The 17,353-nt window shown below is 47.9% G+C and overlaps 1 protein-coding gene across 4 annotated transcripts in view; it reads left to right on the top strand.

Moving 5' to 3' along the window:
• The window catches only part of poldip2 (polymerase (DNA-directed), delta interacting protein 2), a 94,717-nt gene that overhangs the window by 23,394 nt on the left and 53,970 nt on the right, over window positions 1-17,353 (top strand). For all 4 annotated transcript variants that reach the window (XM_068010826.1, XM_068010825.1, XM_068010827.1 and 1 more), the window contains exons 6-8: window positions 8,018-8,125; window positions 9,775-9,911; window positions 16,544-16,570. In XM_068010826.1, the coding sequence (XP_067866927.1) occupies window positions 8,018-8,125; window positions 9,775-9,911; window positions 16,544-16,570 (272 nt within the window). The remainder of the gene's footprint in view (window positions 1-8,017; window positions 8,126-9,774; window positions 9,912-16,543; window positions 16,571-17,353) is intronic.

The raw sequence follows: 17,353 nt of genomic DNA, 5'->3' as shown, positions 1-17,353 counted from the left end.
GTTATTAAGTTAGCTGAACTCAACCAGGTTGCTTTGGTGGCCCTGAACTAGTGAGCGGAAAATCCGCCAGGCTTTCCATTTTTATTTGCACTTTGGGCCACTGCTAGATATTGATTCAGAACAGCGTCAAGCTTGTCTGTGATGTGCCTCCAAGTTGAATTGCTCTGCTGACTCTCACCGTCTAGAGTCTCGTGAGGAATGGTCACAGCTGAGAACCTGGAGACCATTAGCACTCTTGGAACTGTAAGCCATTGTGGGATCAGTGCCTACATAAACTTGAGGTCATCCAAACCTCTGTTGCCTGTGTCGTAACTCGCACCAAGTCCCATTTAGCCATCACCCCTGTGCTGACTGACCTACATATGCTACCGGTCCAGCAATGCCTCAGTTTTAAAATTCTCATCTTTGGTTTTACATCCCTCTATGGCCTTACCCCTCACTCTCTCTGTAATCTTCTCCAGGCCCACAACCCTTAGATATCTGCGCTCCTTCAATTCTGACCTCTTATGCGTCCCAGTTTTAATTATTCCATTGTAGGAGGCCATGCTTCAGCTGCCCCAAGCTCTGAAATCCCCTCCCTAAACCTCTGTACCTCCCTCTCTCCTCCTTTAAGACACTGCTTAAAACTTCCCTCTTTGACCAAGCTTTTGCCCTTTTTTTATTCATTCATGGGATGTGGGTGTCGCTGGCCAGGCCAGCATTTATTGCCTATCCCTAATTGCCCTTGAGAAAGTGGTGGTGAACTGCCTTCTTGAACCGCTGTAGTCCATGACGTAGGGATACCCACAGTACTGTTAGGAAGGGAGTTCCAGGATTTTGACCCAGCGACAGTGAAGGAACGGCGATATATAGTTCCAAGTCAGGATGGTGTGTGACTTGGAGGGGAATTTGCAGGTGGTGGTGTTCCCATGCATTTTCTGCCCTTGACTTCTAGTTAGTAGAGATCGCGGGTTTGGAAAGTGCTGTCTAAGGAGCCTTGGTGCGTTGCTGCAATGCATCTTGTAGATGCTACACACTGCAGCCACTGTGCTTTGGTGGTGGGGGGAGTGAATGTTTGTGGATGGGGTGCCAATCAAGCGGGCTGCTTTGTCCTGGATGGTGTCTTGAGTGTTGTTGGAGCTGCACCCATCCAGGAAAGTGGAGAGTATTCCATCACGCTTCTGACTTGTGCCTTATAGATGGTGGACAGGCTTTGGGGACTCGGGAGGTGAGTTACTCACCGCAGGATTCCGAGCCTCTGACCTGTTCTTGTAGCCACGGTATTTATATGGCTACTCCAGTTCAGTTTCTGGTCAATGATCACCCCTAGGATGTTGATAGTGGGGAATTCAGCGATGGCAATGCCATTGAATGTCGAGGGGAGATGGTTAGATTATCACCTGGAGATGGGCATTGCCTGGCACTTGTGTGGCGCAAATGTTACTTGCCACTTATCAACCCAAGCCTAGATATTGTCCAGGACTTGCTGCATTTCTACACTGACTGCTTCAGTATCTGAGGAGTCGCGAATGGTGCTGAACATTGTGCAATCATCAGTGAACATCCCCACTTCTGACCTTATGATTGAAGGAAGGTCATTGATGAAGCAGCTGAAGATGGTTGGGCCTAGGACACTACCCTGAGGAACTCCTGCAGTGATGTCCTGGAACTCAGATGATTGACCTCCAACAACCACAGCCATCTTCCTTTGCGCTAGGTATGACTCCAACCAGCAGAGAGTTTTCCCCTGATTCCCATTGACCTCAGTTTTGCTGGGGCTCCTTGATGCCATACTCGGTCAAATGCTGCCTTGATGTGAAGGACAGTCACACTCACCTCACCTCCTGAGTTCAGCACTTTGTCCATGTTTGAACCAAGGCTGTCATGAGGTCAGGAACTGAGTGGCCCTGGCAGAACCCAAACTGAGCGTCACTGAGCAGGTTATTGCTAAGCAAGTGCTGCTTGATGGCACTGTTGAAGACACCTCCCATCACTTTACTGATGGTTGAGAGTAGACTGATGGGGCGATAATTGGCCGGGTTGGACTTGTCCTGCTTTTTGTGTACAGGACATACCTGGGCAATTTTCCACATTGCCGGGTAGATGCCAGTGTTGTAGCTGTACTGGAACAGCTTGGCTAGGGGGACGGCAAGTTCTGGAGCACAGGTCTTCAATACTGTTACCAGAATATTGTCAGGGCCCATAGCTTTTGCAGTATCCAGTGCCTTCAGTTGTTTCTTGATATCACGCAGAGTGAATCGAATTGGCTGAAGTCTGGCATCTGCGATGCTGGGAACTTCAGGAGGAGGCCGAGATGGATCATCAGCTCGGCACTTCTGGCTGAAGATTGTTGCAAATGCTTCAGCCTTATCTTTCGCACTGATATGCTGGGGCTCCCCCATCATTGAGGATGGGGATATTTGTGGAGCCACCTCCTCCAGTTAGTTGTTTAATTGTTCACCACCATTCAGGACTGGTTCACCGCGTCCTCCAGGAGGTGGGCAACAGTTTCGAGCGCCAGTACCAGCAGGAATTCGCCGACATTGCGCTGCAGATGCACTTCGAGCCGCATCAGAGCACCTGAACAAAGTCAGGTACAACAAAGGCAAGGTCTCCTTTCATGCTGTGCTCTGGGGGACGCTGATATCGAGGAGGCCGTGCAGGCTGTGGGCTGGCCTTGTTGACGAAGACGATGCAGATGGAAGCAAACAGGTTCACCGAGAGCCCGATTACCCTGATGAGGTGCTTTCTTAAGTGCATTACTACCAACCAATTAATGAAGGTACCCCACCAGCATTCAGATCACTAGAGGACAATGGTGGGAGTTGATGAAATGTTTTATTACCTGCATCCCCTCCCTCCACCCCACCCACCCCCTTGCGCCCCCCACCCCCTCGCATCCCCTTCCTAGCTCCCCCCTCGCACCATCTTCCCCTCGCACCCCCTTCCCCTACCCCTTCCCACCGCACCCTTCCCCCTTGCATCCCCTCCCCCCCCCCACCCCCCCCCCCCCGCAACCCCTTCCCCCCCCCACCGGCATCCACCTATCCCCGAGCAGGGGCCCTAACAACCTCACTGCCTTGTTGGCATCTCAGGAGAGACCAAAGCTAAGGGAGTAAACCCTAACAGAAAATCCGGTGGAACCCCGAAGGCGGTCATGTGTCACCTTTGGCATGTTTCTGGCAGTTTCTACAGCCATACCGGTGCCAGATGTCGTGCTCTGCACGCCTTTGGACCCCACTAGGAAGGCTGAGAGGGGGTCTTGACGCTTGGGTAACTCACAACCTCCATACATCCGCCCAGGCATGCGCCATGGAGAGGTCACTCCATAGTCACCTTACAGCGACCAAAACAACACGGAAGTCAGCATTTACGAGTTATAAGTCCAGCTCAGTTGGCGTAGAGATTGGGCACCACGGGTTGCCTTTGTCGGTGGGAGAGGTCATCGCATCTCACTGAACAGCTACCGCCCGCCTCAAACCGGGTAGCCCCGGTCAGTAAGGTTCTGTCCCGCCACAGTCCACCTGCTTCAATGGGTGCTTGGAGCTCAGGGTTATTGCCTGAAAAGTGGACTACAACACCGCACCAAACAGCACGACCAAAAAAGGAAAGAAGGTACCAGCCCTTCGTTTTGCAAGCTGGAACGTCAGAACTATGTGTCCTGGCCTGACGGATGACCATACACAAATCGACGATTCTCGGTCGACCGCCATCATTAACAACGTGCTCAGTAGACTCAATGTAGACATTGCAGCACTTCAGGAAACACGCCTCCCCGCGAGTGGATCTCTAGCAGAGCAAGACTACACCTTCTTCTGGCAGGGTAGGGATCCTGAAGAACCAGGACAGCATGGAGTGGACTTCGCCATCAGAAACTCTTTGCTCAGCACAATCGAGCCACCCTCAAATGGCTCGGAACGCATACTGTCCATCCGAATGCTCACCGCCTCTGGCCCAGTACACCTATTCAGCATCTATGCTCCAACACTCTGCTCCCCACCTGAAGCTAAAGACCAGTACTGTGAGGAACTCCATCATATCATTAGCAGCATCCCCAGTACCGAACATCTGTTCCTGCTGGGGGACTTTAATGCCAGGGTTGGGGCCGACCATGACTCATGGCCCTCCTGCCTTGGGCGCTATGGCATTGGAAGGATGAATGAGAATGGACAGAGACTGATTGAGTTGTGTACCTATCATAACCTCTGCATCACCAACTCGTTCTTTCAGACCAAACCCTGTCACCAGGTTTCTTGGAGGCACCCAAGATCACGTCGTTGGCACCAGCTAGACCTCATCGTCACAAGGTGAGCCTCTTTAAACAGTGTCCAAATCACACGCAGCTTCCACAGTGCGGACTGTGACACCGACCACTCCCTGGTGTGCAGCAAGGTTAGACAAACCAAAGAAGCTGCATCACTGCGAGCAGAAGGGCCGCCCATGCATCAACACTAACAGAATTTCTTATCCACAGCTGTTACATAAGTTTCTAAATTCACTTGAAAAAGCCCATCAAAACACTCCTACAGGGGATGCTGAGACCAAGTGGGCCCACATCAGAGACGCCATCTATGAATCAGCTTTGACCACCTATGGCAAAAGTGCGAAGAGAAATGCAGACTGGTTTCAATCTCATAATGAAGAGCTGGAACCTGTCATAGCCGCTAAGCGCATTGCACTGCTGAACTACAAGAAAGCCCCCAGCGATTTAACATCCGTAGCACTTAAAGCAGCCAGAAGTACTGCACAAAGAACAGGCAGGCGCTGCGCAAATGACTACTAGTAACACCTATGCAGTCGTATTCAGCTGGCGTCTGACACCGGAAATATCAGAGGAATGTATGATGGCATTAAGAGAGCTTTTGGGCCAACCATCAAGAAGATCACCCCCCTCAAATCTAAATCAGGGGACACAATCACTGACCAACGCAAGCAAATGGACCACTGCCTGGATCACTACCTAGAACTGTACTCCAGGGAAAATATTGTCACTGAGACTGCCCTCAATGCAACCCAGCCTCTGCCAGTCATGGATGAGCTGGACGTACAACCAACAAAATTGGAACTGAGTGATGCCATTGATTCTCTAGCCAACGGAAAAGCCCCTGGGAAGGACTGCATTACCCCTGAAATAATCAAGAGTGCCAAGCCTGCTATACTTGCAGCACTCTACGAACTGCTTTGCGTGTGCTGGGATGAGGGAGAAGTACCACAGGACATGCACGATGCCAATATCATCACCCTCTATAAGAACAAGGGTGACAGCGGTGACTGCAACAACTACCATGGAATTTCCCTGCTCAGCATAGTGGGGAAAGTCTTCGCTCGAGTCGCTTTAAACAGGCTCCAGAAACTGGCTGAGTGTGTCTACCCTGAGGCACAGTGTGGCTTTCGAGCAGAGAGATCCACCATTGACATGCTGTTCTCCCTTCGCCAGCTACAGGAGAAATGCTGCGAACAACAGATGCCCCTCTAAGTTGCTTTCATTGATCTCACCAAAGCCTTTGACCTCGTAAGCAGACGTGGTCTCTTCAGACTACTAGAAAAGATCGGATGTCCACCAAAGCTACTGTGTATCATCACCTCATTCCATAACAATATGAAAGGCACAATTCAACACAACGGTGCCTCATCAGACCCCTTTCCGATCCTGAGTGGCGTGAAACAGGGCTGTGTTCTTGCACCTACACTGTTTGGGATCATCTTCTCCCTGCTGCTCTCACATGCGTTCAAGTCCTCAGAAGAAGGAATTTTCCTCCACACAAGATCAGGTGGCAGGTTGTTCAACCTTGCCCGTCTAAGAGCGAAGTCCAAAGTATGGAAAGTCCTCATCAGGGAACTCCTCTTTGCTGACGATGCTGCATTAACATCTCGCACTGAAGAGTGTCTGCAGAGACTCAGCGACAGGATTGCGGCCGCCTGCAACAAACTTGGCCTAACCATCAGCCTCAAGAAAACGAACATCATGGGACAGGACGTCAGAAATGCTGCATCCATTAATATCGGCGACCACGCTCTGGAAGTGGTTCAAGAGTTCACCTACCTAGGCTCAACTATCACCAGTAACCTGTCTCTAGATGCAGAAATCATCAAGCGCATGGGAAAGGCTTCCACTGCTATGTCCAGACTGGCCAAGAGAGTGTGGGGAAAATGGCGCACTGACACGGAACACAAAAGTCCGAGTGTATCAAGCCTGTGTCCTCAGTACCTTGCTCTACGGCAGTGAGGCCTGGACAACGTATGTCAGCCAAGAGTGACATCTCAATTCATTCCATCTTAGCTGCCTCCGGAGAATCCTTGGCATCAGGTGGCAGGACCGTATCTCCAACACAGAAGTCCTCTAGGCAGCCAACATCCCCAGCATATACACCCTACTGAGCCAGCGGCGCTTGAGATGGCTTGGCCATGTGAGCCGCATGGAAGATGGCAGGATCCCCAAGGACATATTGTACAGTGAACTCGTCACTGGTATCATGCCCACCGGCCGTCCGTGTCTCCGCTTTAAAGATGTCTGCAAATGCGACATGAAGTCCTGTGACATTGATCACAAGTCGTGGGAGTCAGTTGCCAGTGATCCCCAGAGCTGGTGGGCAGACATAAAGGCGGGGCTGAAGTGTGGTGAGTCGAAGAGACTTAGCAGTTGGCAGGAAAAAAGACAGAAGCGCAAGGAGAGAGCCAACTGTGTAACAGCCCCAACTACCAATTTTATCTGCAGCACCTGTGGAAGAGTTTGTCACTCTAGAATTGGCCTTTATAGCCACTCCAGGCGCTGCTTCACAAACCACTGACCACCTCCAGGCGCTTACCCATTGTCTCTCGAGACACAGTGGCGCAGTGGTTAGCACCGCAGCCTTACAGCTCCAGCGACCCGGGTTCAATTCTGGGTACTGCCTGTGTGGAGTTTGCAAGTTCTCCCTGTGTCTGCGTGGTTTTTCTCCGGGTACTCCTGTTTCCTCCCACCACCAAAAGACTTGCAGGTTGATGGGTAAATTGGCCATTATAAATTGCCCCTAGTATAGGTAGGTGGTAGGGGAATATAGGGACAGGTGGGGATGTGGTAGGAATATGGGATTAGTGTCAGATTAGTATAAATGGGAGGTTGATGGTCGGCACAGACCCGGTGGGCCGAAGGGCCTGTTTCAGTGCTGTATCTCTAAATAAATAAAATAAATAAACAAGGAGGTCAAAGAAGATGATGATGATAATGATTCAGGACTGGATGTGGCAGGATTGCAGAAGTAGACCTGTGTTGTAGCTTCACCAGATTGACACCTCATTTTGAGGTATGCCTCGTGCTGCTCCTGGCATGCCCTCCTGCACTCTTCATTGAACCAGGGTTGGTCTCCTGGCTTGATGGTAATGGTAGAGTGGGGGATTTGCCAGGCCATGAGGTTGCAGATTGTGGTTGAGTACAATTCTGCTGCTGCTGATGGCCCACAGTGCCTCATCGATGCTTAGTTTTGCATTGCTAGATCTGTTCGAAATCTATCCCGTTTAGCACGGTGATAGTGCCACACAACACTATGGAGGGTATCCTCAATGTGAAGGCAGGACTGCGTCTTCTCAAGGACTGTGCGGTGGTCACTCCTGCCAGTATTGTCATGGACAGGTGCATCTGTGGCAGGCAGATTGGTGAGGACGAGGTCAAGTATGTTTTTTCCCTCTTATTGGTTCCCTCACCACCTGCCGCAGACCCAGTCTAGCAGATATGTTCTTTAGGACTTAGCCAGCTCGGTCAGTAGTGGTGCCCATCTGTCCTTGTATCTCCTTATGTAGTTCAGTGTTAAATTTTGTTTGTAACATTCCTGTGAAGCACTTTGAAAAATTTTATGTTTAAGGCACGATACAGAGTTATTCTAGGAGGAGGGCTGGAAACTGCTGTGCTGGGGGTGACTCTGGTTAGCAGTTATGGTTTTGGTGTAGTTGGAGGAATCTGCACACAGCTCGTGAAACTGTTGCTTGTATAATTCGCTGCAGTAACCAAAGGTGGTCAGAATATTGGTCCGATTGTAAGTTATGAACATTTGCCTTGTGTTAGGTTTAGACTACGTGAGCCATGAAGACATCCTGCCTTACAGCTCCTCGGATAGGAGCCCCATCCAGCACGAGTTATTCGAAAGATTTCTGTCCTATGACCCTGCAAAAGGTATGTCTGAGATTGATCTGTGCACAGGCACATGTCTGCTTTACTGCATTGTGTTCTTGTTTTTGAAGCTGTGAGGTTCTTTGAGTAATTTTCCAGGGGCTGGGATTGTTTGATTTGTAGCCATGTCATATCACTGTGCACTTTATAGGCACTAGATTGAAGAAGGGCCAAGAGCTATGTATAAATTAGCAAACCAGGAATAGCAAAGAGAGGTGATTTCCCTAAACTGTTGTTGGAGGCATTTCAGCTCGGCTCAGTTTGCGGCGCTGTCTCTCCAACCCCACCCCGTGTCAAAAGGTTGTGTGTTCAAGCCCTGCTCCGGAACTAGAGCAAATACTCTTATCAGACAATCCAGTGCAGCATTGTGTTGGAGGGACAGCACTGGGGGAGTTCTGCACTGTCAGCCAGCTTGTGTGGATTTCAAAGAACCAACAATTCTGCAGGTGTCAATGTCATCATTCCTCTCTCAAACACAGCCACTATAAGCAGATTAACTGGCTGTTGAGCTCATTGTTGTTTTTTTGGATCTTTCCTAGTTGACTACATAAGTTACTGCCCTTCTATAGTAAATTTTGTTAAGTGCTGTGAGGTGTTTCTGGGAAATGTGATGAGACTCTATATAAGTTCAGACTATGAAAATATTTTTTGTGCTCATCAGGGTGAGGGACATTAGTGCTGGGGAATGGAATTCATCTCATTTCAGGTACATGGTGTTGGCAGCAAGCACTCCCTGGTTCGATATAGCCAATTGCAGAGACAATGTCCCTCTATTCTGCCGCAGTGATCTATTGCATCCCCAACCTTAGAGCAACCTCTACTGCAGTTGATATTTTTCCAGTGCCCACGCCAGCCGTCCTATGGCCTCTCTGAATGAGATTGCGAATTGGTGCCACGTTAGGAGCAGTTTTGTGTGGAATGCTCATGCCCACTAGGAATTGGACTGAGAATCCCTCAAACTTCTTTCACATTGGACCTTTGCAACTTGCCTGGGTCAGAGTTGAACTTGGTTTGCAGATGTGAAAGGCATACTGTCTAAGTGACCATCATGCAGATCCCTTGAATAATTTCTTCACTTATACGCATTAGAATCTAGTGGGATGACTATTAACCTTAATTACCCTGATGGCTTTAGTACTGGTCTGTACAGACCTCAGGGGAAAGTCCCAGATTTGATCAATCTCAGCCAGGGTAACAGGGACCTTAAATTAATGCGTTACCTCTGAGCTAGGGGTAGAAAATTGGCCAGATTCCATCTCCTGGTTACTTTCGGTAACCTGCAGGATAGTACAGGTGGGGATTGGGATTTGTTGCGATGTTCCCCACATTCTAAGTGTCAAGGCTTCTACATGAGGAATGGGCACTTGGGTGAGGTACAGGAGGGCAGTGGCACCCATGGAACTGTGCCCCAGCAAGAGTCAATGCTTCCAGAAGCTGCGGCTCAGCACCGCCTTCCCACACCGCCTTCCCACACCGCCTTGCCAGTAACGCTCGTATCCCACAAGTGAATAAAAAAAAAGGTGAGAAAACTGGCTAAAGCAAAACCATCTGGCTGAGACTGGTATTGTGCAGTTGATTTTCAGCTTCCAGCTAGTTTGTCATGGTGTTTTGGATCTGTATTTAAAATGTTGCACCGTTTAACCCCCCCCCAGCTTTGCCATTTGTTGCCAGAGACACGTTGCGTGCCTGGCAGGAGAAAAACCATCCCTGGTTAGAGCTGTCTGATGTACATCGAGAAACGACAGAGAACATCCGGGTCACAGTTATACCCTTCTACATGGGCATGCGGGTAAGGGTGTCTGGTCTGCTCACAGGGCAGGATTTCCTAATGTTGGTGCTGATAACATCTGGTGAAACCGGCAATTAAATTTAGTATTTTCCCATTTTGCAGTTACCACTTTAGCACAATGGCTATAAATGGGTTTTTTGTAAACTTGTGTGAAGGTGCAATTGCATACCAGGTTTTTACAGTAATTGTACTGGATGATCCCAAATATCTGCTCTGTGTAGCTCAGCATGTGCTGCAAGCATAGTCCAAGCTATCCAGCAATTGAGGTGCTCGCTTAACTGACGATGTCACAGGCCTGTGCTCGTTTCTCACTCTCGTTAACCCTCTTGCATGATGGTGACCACCAGAGCTGTCTTGAAATCATAGAATGATACAGCACAGAAGGAGGCCATTCGACCCATAGTGCCTGTGCCAGCTCTTTGAAAGAGTGTTGCCATTTCGGTGCTGATTTATGGTGGTGAATGTCGATGGTGTAGAAATGTTCTGAATGGAAAACATCTTTTCAAAATGTTTATTTCGTTAGTTGCACACTCGCAGTGAATTTGAGATGTGACATTTCTTATTGCGTTAGAAGAACAGAACTTGGTGTGTGTGGATTGGAGAACCAGTAAGGCAACTGCAGCAACTTGCAAGTATATAGAATCTGAAAAGTGAAAAAAGTCCCATGAAACTTCACTAACAAGATAGATGGTGGAACAGAAGCTGAACCATGGAGGGGTGACTGAAAGTTTAGTCAAAAAGAAATCTTTGTATAGATGGAGAGAGATGTAGAGAGTGGGAAGGGTTTAGGGACGGAGTTCGAAAGTTGGGTGACGATGGCTTGAAGTTCTGCATTTTAAATTTAATGTATAGGAAGCCGCTAGTTTATTGAGCACAGGGATAATGAGCAAGTGAGACTTAATGCAGGGACAGATAGCTGAGCTTTGAAGGGGTTGGAGTGAGTAATGGGTTAGCAAGGTTTAGGGGTGACAAACGCATTGTTCAGATTTCCTGGAGCAGAGAGTTTGAGCCTGATGGGCAGTTGTAGAGTGGACTTGGTAAGAGGTCTTGATGTGACTAGAACTTGAGGTTTGAAACTAAGTTCTAGGATGAACACAATTTCAAGATTTTGCATGGTCTGATTCACCCTAAACAATTGGCCTGGAGGGCGATGGAGTCAATGGCAGGGAGCTAGAGTTTTGCTGGTAGCCAGTCGTGATGCTTTGAGTCTTTCCGTTGCTCAGTTGGAGGAAGTTTTGACTCATGAATGATTTGAGCTGAGATGAGCTTCCGACCACATAGACTAAGACAGCCTATTTTCAACTCTGGAGTGTTGCCTGAGCCTCATCCATGCATTTTGTTAACTTTAGACTTAACTTTTCCAATGCACTCCTGGCCAACCTTCAACCCTCCATAAACTTGAACTCATCCAAAACACTGTTGCCCATATCGTAATTCACATTGAGTCCTGTTCACCCATCACCCCTTAATCGCTGATCTACATTGACTTCCAGTTGAGCAATGTATCAATTTTAAAATTTTCATCCTTGTTTTTAAATCCCTCCATGGCCTTGCTCCTCACGATCTCTGTAATCTCCTTCAGCTCCGTAACTCTCCAAGATATCTGAACTCCTCCAATTCTGGCCTCTTGCGCATCCCTGATTTTTAATTGCTCCACCACTAGTGGTCGTGCCTTCAAGCTGCCTGGGCCCTAAGCTCTAGAATTCCCTTCTTAAACCTTTCTGTCTCTCTTCTTTTAAAGATGCTCCTTAAAACCTGCCTCTTTGACCAAGCTTTTGATCAACTGCCCTAATACCTCCTCCTCAGGCTCAGTGTCAGATTTTGTTTGCTAAAGCTCGTGTGAAGCATCTTGGAATCGTAGAATGGTTACAGCACAGAAAGAGGCCATTCAGCCCGTCGTGCCTGTACTGGCTCTCTGCAAGAGCGACTCACCTAGTCCCACTCCCCTGCCTTTTCCCTGTGTCCCTGCAAACCTTTTTCTCTTATAATTATCAATTCTCTTTTGAAGGTCTCTATTTGAATCTGCCTCCACCACACACACTCAGTGCATTCCAGATCCTAGCCACTCACTACATTTTCAAAAAAAGTTTTTCCTCATGTCACTGTTGCTTTTTTTTTCCAATCGCCTAAAATTGGTGCCTCTGGTTCTGTATCTTCTGCCAACAGAACAGTTTCTTCCGATCTACTCTGTCCAGACTCCTCATGATTTTGAACACCCCTATCAAAACTCTTAATCTTTTCTCCAAAGAGAATAGCCCCAGCATTTCCAATCGATCCATGTTAACTGAAGTTCCTTATCCATGGAACCATTCTCGTAAATCTTTTCTGCACCCTTTCTAATTCCTTCACATCCTTCCAAAAGTGTGATGACCAGAACTGGGCACACTACTCCAGTTGAGGCCGAATCAGTGTTTTATACAGGTTTATCATAACTTTGTGGCTTTTGTCTTGGTTCAGTTTATTATGTTAAAAGGCGATAGATGAATACAAGTTGTTGATGTTGGGCAAGCAGTATGACAGGACGGAGGTAGTTATGAGGTTGAGGGAATTGTTGGGAGAGGTAGCGTGTCATCAGCACATGTATGAGAGACAGCTCCATCCCTTCAGTTAATATCTGTAGATGAGGAAGAGGAGGGGCCCAAGGTTAGATTTTTGTGCATCTCCAGAGTTGACCCTGTTTGGACAGGAAGCGAGGCCATTGCTAGAGATGCACTTGCTACGTTTAGCTAGCAGTCCCCAGAGCTGGACAATGGAGGAGGATGGTGTGGACTCTTTCAAATTCTATAGTGAGGACGAGAAGGAATAATCTATCGCTGTCACAATGGGTGCTGCGTCCAGCTCTATGTTGCTCACTTAAATGTAGTTTAGAGAGATGTTGAGTGGAGTCTTGGCATACTCTTCACAGGGAGGGAAGATTGGTGGAGTAGTGACCACAGATTGTGCTGATGCTCCAGTTTGCGCAATTGGCTAGCGCTTTCGGCTGTTAACCGAAAGGTTGGTGTTTCGAGACCACCCAGGGACGTCGGCTCTTATTGAGCCTTCCCCTTGGGCACTCGTTGACGTGCAGGTTCGGTTCTCCGTGTTTGCGTTGGAGCCATCTTTGATTTTGGAAAGATGTAAAGGTAACAGGGTTGTAGTGGTGGGTGATTTTAACTTCCCCTATATTGACTGGGACTCACTTAGTGCTAGGGGCTTGGATGGGGCAGAATTTGTAAGGAGCATCCAGGAGGGCCTCTTGAAACAATATGTAGATAGTTCAACTAGGGATGGGGCCGTATGGACCTGGTATTGGGGAATGAGCCCGGCCAGGTGGTCGAAGTTTCAGCAGGGGAGCATTTGGGGAACAGTGACCATAATTCCATAGGTTTTAAGGTACTTGTGGATAAGGATAAGAGTAGTCCTTGGGTGAAGGTGCTAAATTGGGGGAAGGCTAATTATAACATATTAGGCAGGAACTGAAGAATTTAGATTGGGATCAGCTGTTTGAGGGTAAATCGACATCTGACATTTGGGAGTCTTTCAAATGTCAGTTGATTAGAATCCAGGACCAGCATGTTCCTGTGAGGAAGAAGGATAAATTTGGCAAGTTTCGGGAACCTTGGATAATGTGGGATATTGTGAGCCTAGTCAAAAAGAAAAAGGAAGCGTTCGTAAGGGCTGGAAGGCTAGGAACAGACTAATCCCTTGAGGAATATAAAGACAGTAGGAAGGAACTTAAGCAAGGAGTCAGGAGGGCTAAAAGGCGTCATGAAAAGTCATTGGCAAACAGGATTAAGGATAATCCCAAGGCTTTTTATACATATATAAAGAGCAAGAGGGTAACCAGGGAAAGGGTTGGCCCGCTCAAGGACAGAGAAGGGAATCCATGTGTGGAGCCGGAGGAAATGGGCGAGGTACTAAATGAGTACTTTGTATCAGTATTCACCAAAGAGAAGGACTTGGTGGATGATGAGCCTAGGGAAGGGAGTGCAGGTAGTCTCAGTCATGTCATTATCAAAAAGGAGGAGGTGTTGGGTGTCTTGCAAAGTATTAAGGTAGATAAGTCCCCAGGGCCTGATGGGATCTACCCCAGAATACTGAGGGAGGCAAGGAAAGAAATTGCTGGGGCCTTGACAGAAATCTTTGCATCCTCATTGGCTACAGGTGAGGTCCCAGAGGACTGGAGAATAGCCAATGTTGTTCCTTTGTTTATGAAGGGTTTTTAGATTAGATTAGATTAGAGATACAGCACTGAAACAGGCCCTTCGGCCCACCGAGTCTGTGCCGAACATCAACCACCCATTTATACTAATCCTACACTAATCCCATATTCCTACCAAACATCCCCACCTGTCCCTATATTTCCCTACCACCTACCTATACTAGTGACAATTTATAATGGCCAATTTACCTATCAACCTGCAAGTCCTTTGGCTTGTGGGAGGAAACCGGAGCACCCGGAGAAAACCCACGCAGACACAAGGAGAACTTGCAAACTCCACACAGGCAGTACCCGGAATCGAACCCGGGTCCCTGGAGCTGTGAGGCTGCGGTGCTAACCACTGCGCCACTGTGCGCAAGGATAATCCAGGAAATTATAGGCCGGTGAGCCTTACGTCAGTGGTAGGGAAACTATTAGAGAGAATTCTTCGGGACAGGATTTACTCCCATTTGGAAACAAACAAACTTATTAGCGAGAGGCAGCATGGTTTTGTGAAGGGGAGGTCGTGCCTCACTAATTTGATTGAGTTTTTTGAGGAAGTGATGAAGATGATTGATGAAGGAAGGGCAGTGGATGTTATCTATATGGACTTCAGTAAAGCCTTTGACAAGGTCCCTCATGGCAGACTGGTGCAAAAGGTGAAGTCACACGGGATCAGAGGTGAGCTGGCAAGATGGATACAGAGCTGGCTCAGTCATAGAAGACAGAGGGTAGCAGTGGAAGAGTGCTTTTCTGAATGGAGGGATGTGACTAGTGGTGTTCCGCAGGGATCAGTGCTGGGACCTTTGCTCTTTGTAGTATATATAAATGATTTGGAGGAAAATGTAGCTGGTCTGATTAGTAAGTTTGCAGACGACACAAAGGTTGGTGGAGTTGCGGATAGTGATGAGGATTGTCAGAGGATACAGCAGGATATAGATCGGTTGGAGACTTGGGCGGAGAAATGGCAGATGGAGTTTAATCCGGACAATGCATTTTGGAAGGTCTAATGCAGGTGGGAGGTATACAGTAAATGGCAGAACCCTTAGGAGTATTGACAGGCAGAGAGATCTGGGCGTACAGGTCCACAGGTCACTGAAAGTGGCAACGCAGGTGGATAAGGTAGTCAAGAAGGCATACGGCATGCTTGCCTTCATCGGTTGGGGCATAGAGTATAAAAATTGGCAACTCATGCTGCAGCTGTACAGAACTTTAGTTAGGCCACACTTAGAATATTGTGTGCAATTCTGGTCACCACACTACCAGAAGGACGTGGAGGCTTTGGAGAGGGTACAGAAGAGGTTTACCAGGATGTTGCCTGGTCTGAAGGGCATTAGCTATGAGGAGAGGTTGGATAATCTCGGATTGTTTTCACTGGAACGACGGAGGTGGAGGGGCGACATGATAGAGGTTTACAAAGTTATAAGCGGCATGGACAGAGTGGATAGTCAGAAGCTTTTTCCCAGGGTGGAAGAGTCAGTTACTAGGAGACAAAGGTTTAAGGTGAGAGGGGCAAAGTTTAGAGGGGATGTGCGAGGCAAGTTCTTTACACAGAGGGTGGTGAGTGCCTGGAACTTGTTGCCGGGGGAGGTGGTGGAAGCAGGTACGATAGCGACGTTTAAGAGGCATCTTGACAAATACATGAATAGGATGGGAATAGAGGGATATGGTCCCCGGCAGTGCAGAAGGTTTTAGTTTAGGCAGGCATCAAGATCGGCGCAAGCTTGGAGGGCCGAATTGCCTGTTCCTGTGCTGTACTGTTCTTCTTTGTTTTCGAGTAGTAGGCTGGCTGCTTGTTTCCTGAGGCTGTTTGTCCATCTGTACCTTTGGACACTTACATTGCTGTGGAAATAACTTTGCAAAGGACCTTTACCCATCTCAGTAAGTGGGTTTGTACAAGTGAATGTTTGCAATGCTTCATTGCAAAGTAGGTTCTGTTTACAGTTTTGCTGTGGGAGATGGTGGCATATTGGTAATGTTACTGGACTGGTAATCCGGAGGCACAGGCTAATACCCTGGGGACATGGGTTCAAATCGCACCACGGCAGCTGGTGGAATGTAAATTCCATTAATTAATAAATTCAATTGATTAATACAAATATGGAATTGAAAGCTAGTCTCTGTAATAGTGCCATGACAAACTATCATTGTCATAAAAACCCCATCTGATTCAGTAATGCACTTTAAGGGAAGGAAATCTGCCATCCTTACCTGCTCTGGCCTACATGTGACTCACAGCAATGTGGTTGACTCTTAACTGCTCTCTGTAATGGCCTAGCAAGCCACTGAGTTATCAAGGGCAATTAGGGCTGGGTAACAAATGCTGGCCTTGCCAGCAATGCCCACGTCCCATGAAAGAATTTTTTAAAAAAAAGTGTGTCCTATGTAAATGTTGCAAACTGTTTTCAAAGTATTTTCACTCGAATTCTTACAATATCCAATTTAATTGCAGGAAGCACAGAATTCCCATGTGTACTGGGTAAGTACTGCTCACTGTCAACTTGATTCATGTGGGTAATGCCCAATGAATGTTTTACTATATATTACTAATCAGCTAACCTGGGGATTAAGGGCATAACACTGCAGGGATGATGCAGCATCCAAGTACATGGGGAAAATACTGGAAAAGCCTATCCTGGTGGTTGCTGGATAGGGGACAGGTGATATTTGGGGCAGGGAGGGGGTTGGTTTCTGGGGTGGGGAAGGGAGGGTTGCTAGAAGAGGGGAGGAGGTGGGATCGGTGGTGGGGGGGTGGTGTCAGGGTATCACCCTGCAGCATGAAACTACACCGATTTTTTTTCCCACAATAGACCACGATAATGGGTGAGGACAAATGAGCCGCAGTGGGTGCATTCAGGGCTCCTGTGTGGGATTGGGTTGTCGTATTTTTGGAGCAGAATATTGACAGTTTAACTCTATAACTGGTCTTGCTGTATCCTCCCAAGAGGGAGCAGTAATAAAAGTGAAAGACACTGCTCCATTTCCCAATGCTGAAATCCCAGCTACACACCAAACAGCCCTGGGTCAAACCCTGGCTAAAACATAGAAAATAGGAGTAGGCCATTCGGCCCTTCGGGCCTGCTCCGCCATTCAAAGAAGATCATGGCTGATGGTTGAATTCAGTACCCTGTTCCTGCTTTTTCCCCATATCCCTTGATCTCTTAATGAATGCAGCCACCGAATGGGTATAACCCTGTATTTACAAAGATAGGAGAGCAGCTGGTTCAGGCAGTCACACTAAGGCATGTTCACTTCATATAAA

Source organism: Heterodontus francisci, chromosome 30 (assembly GCF_036365525.1).
Source record: "Heterodontus francisci isolate sHetFra1 chromosome 30, sHetFra1.hap1, whole genome shotgun sequence".
NCBI lineage: Eukaryota > Metazoa > Chordata > Chondrichthyes > Heterodontiformes > Heterodontidae > Heterodontus > Heterodontus francisci.
The sequence above is the reverse complement of the archived record's forward strand: the minus strand, read 5'-3'. Positions and strand labels throughout refer to the sequence as shown.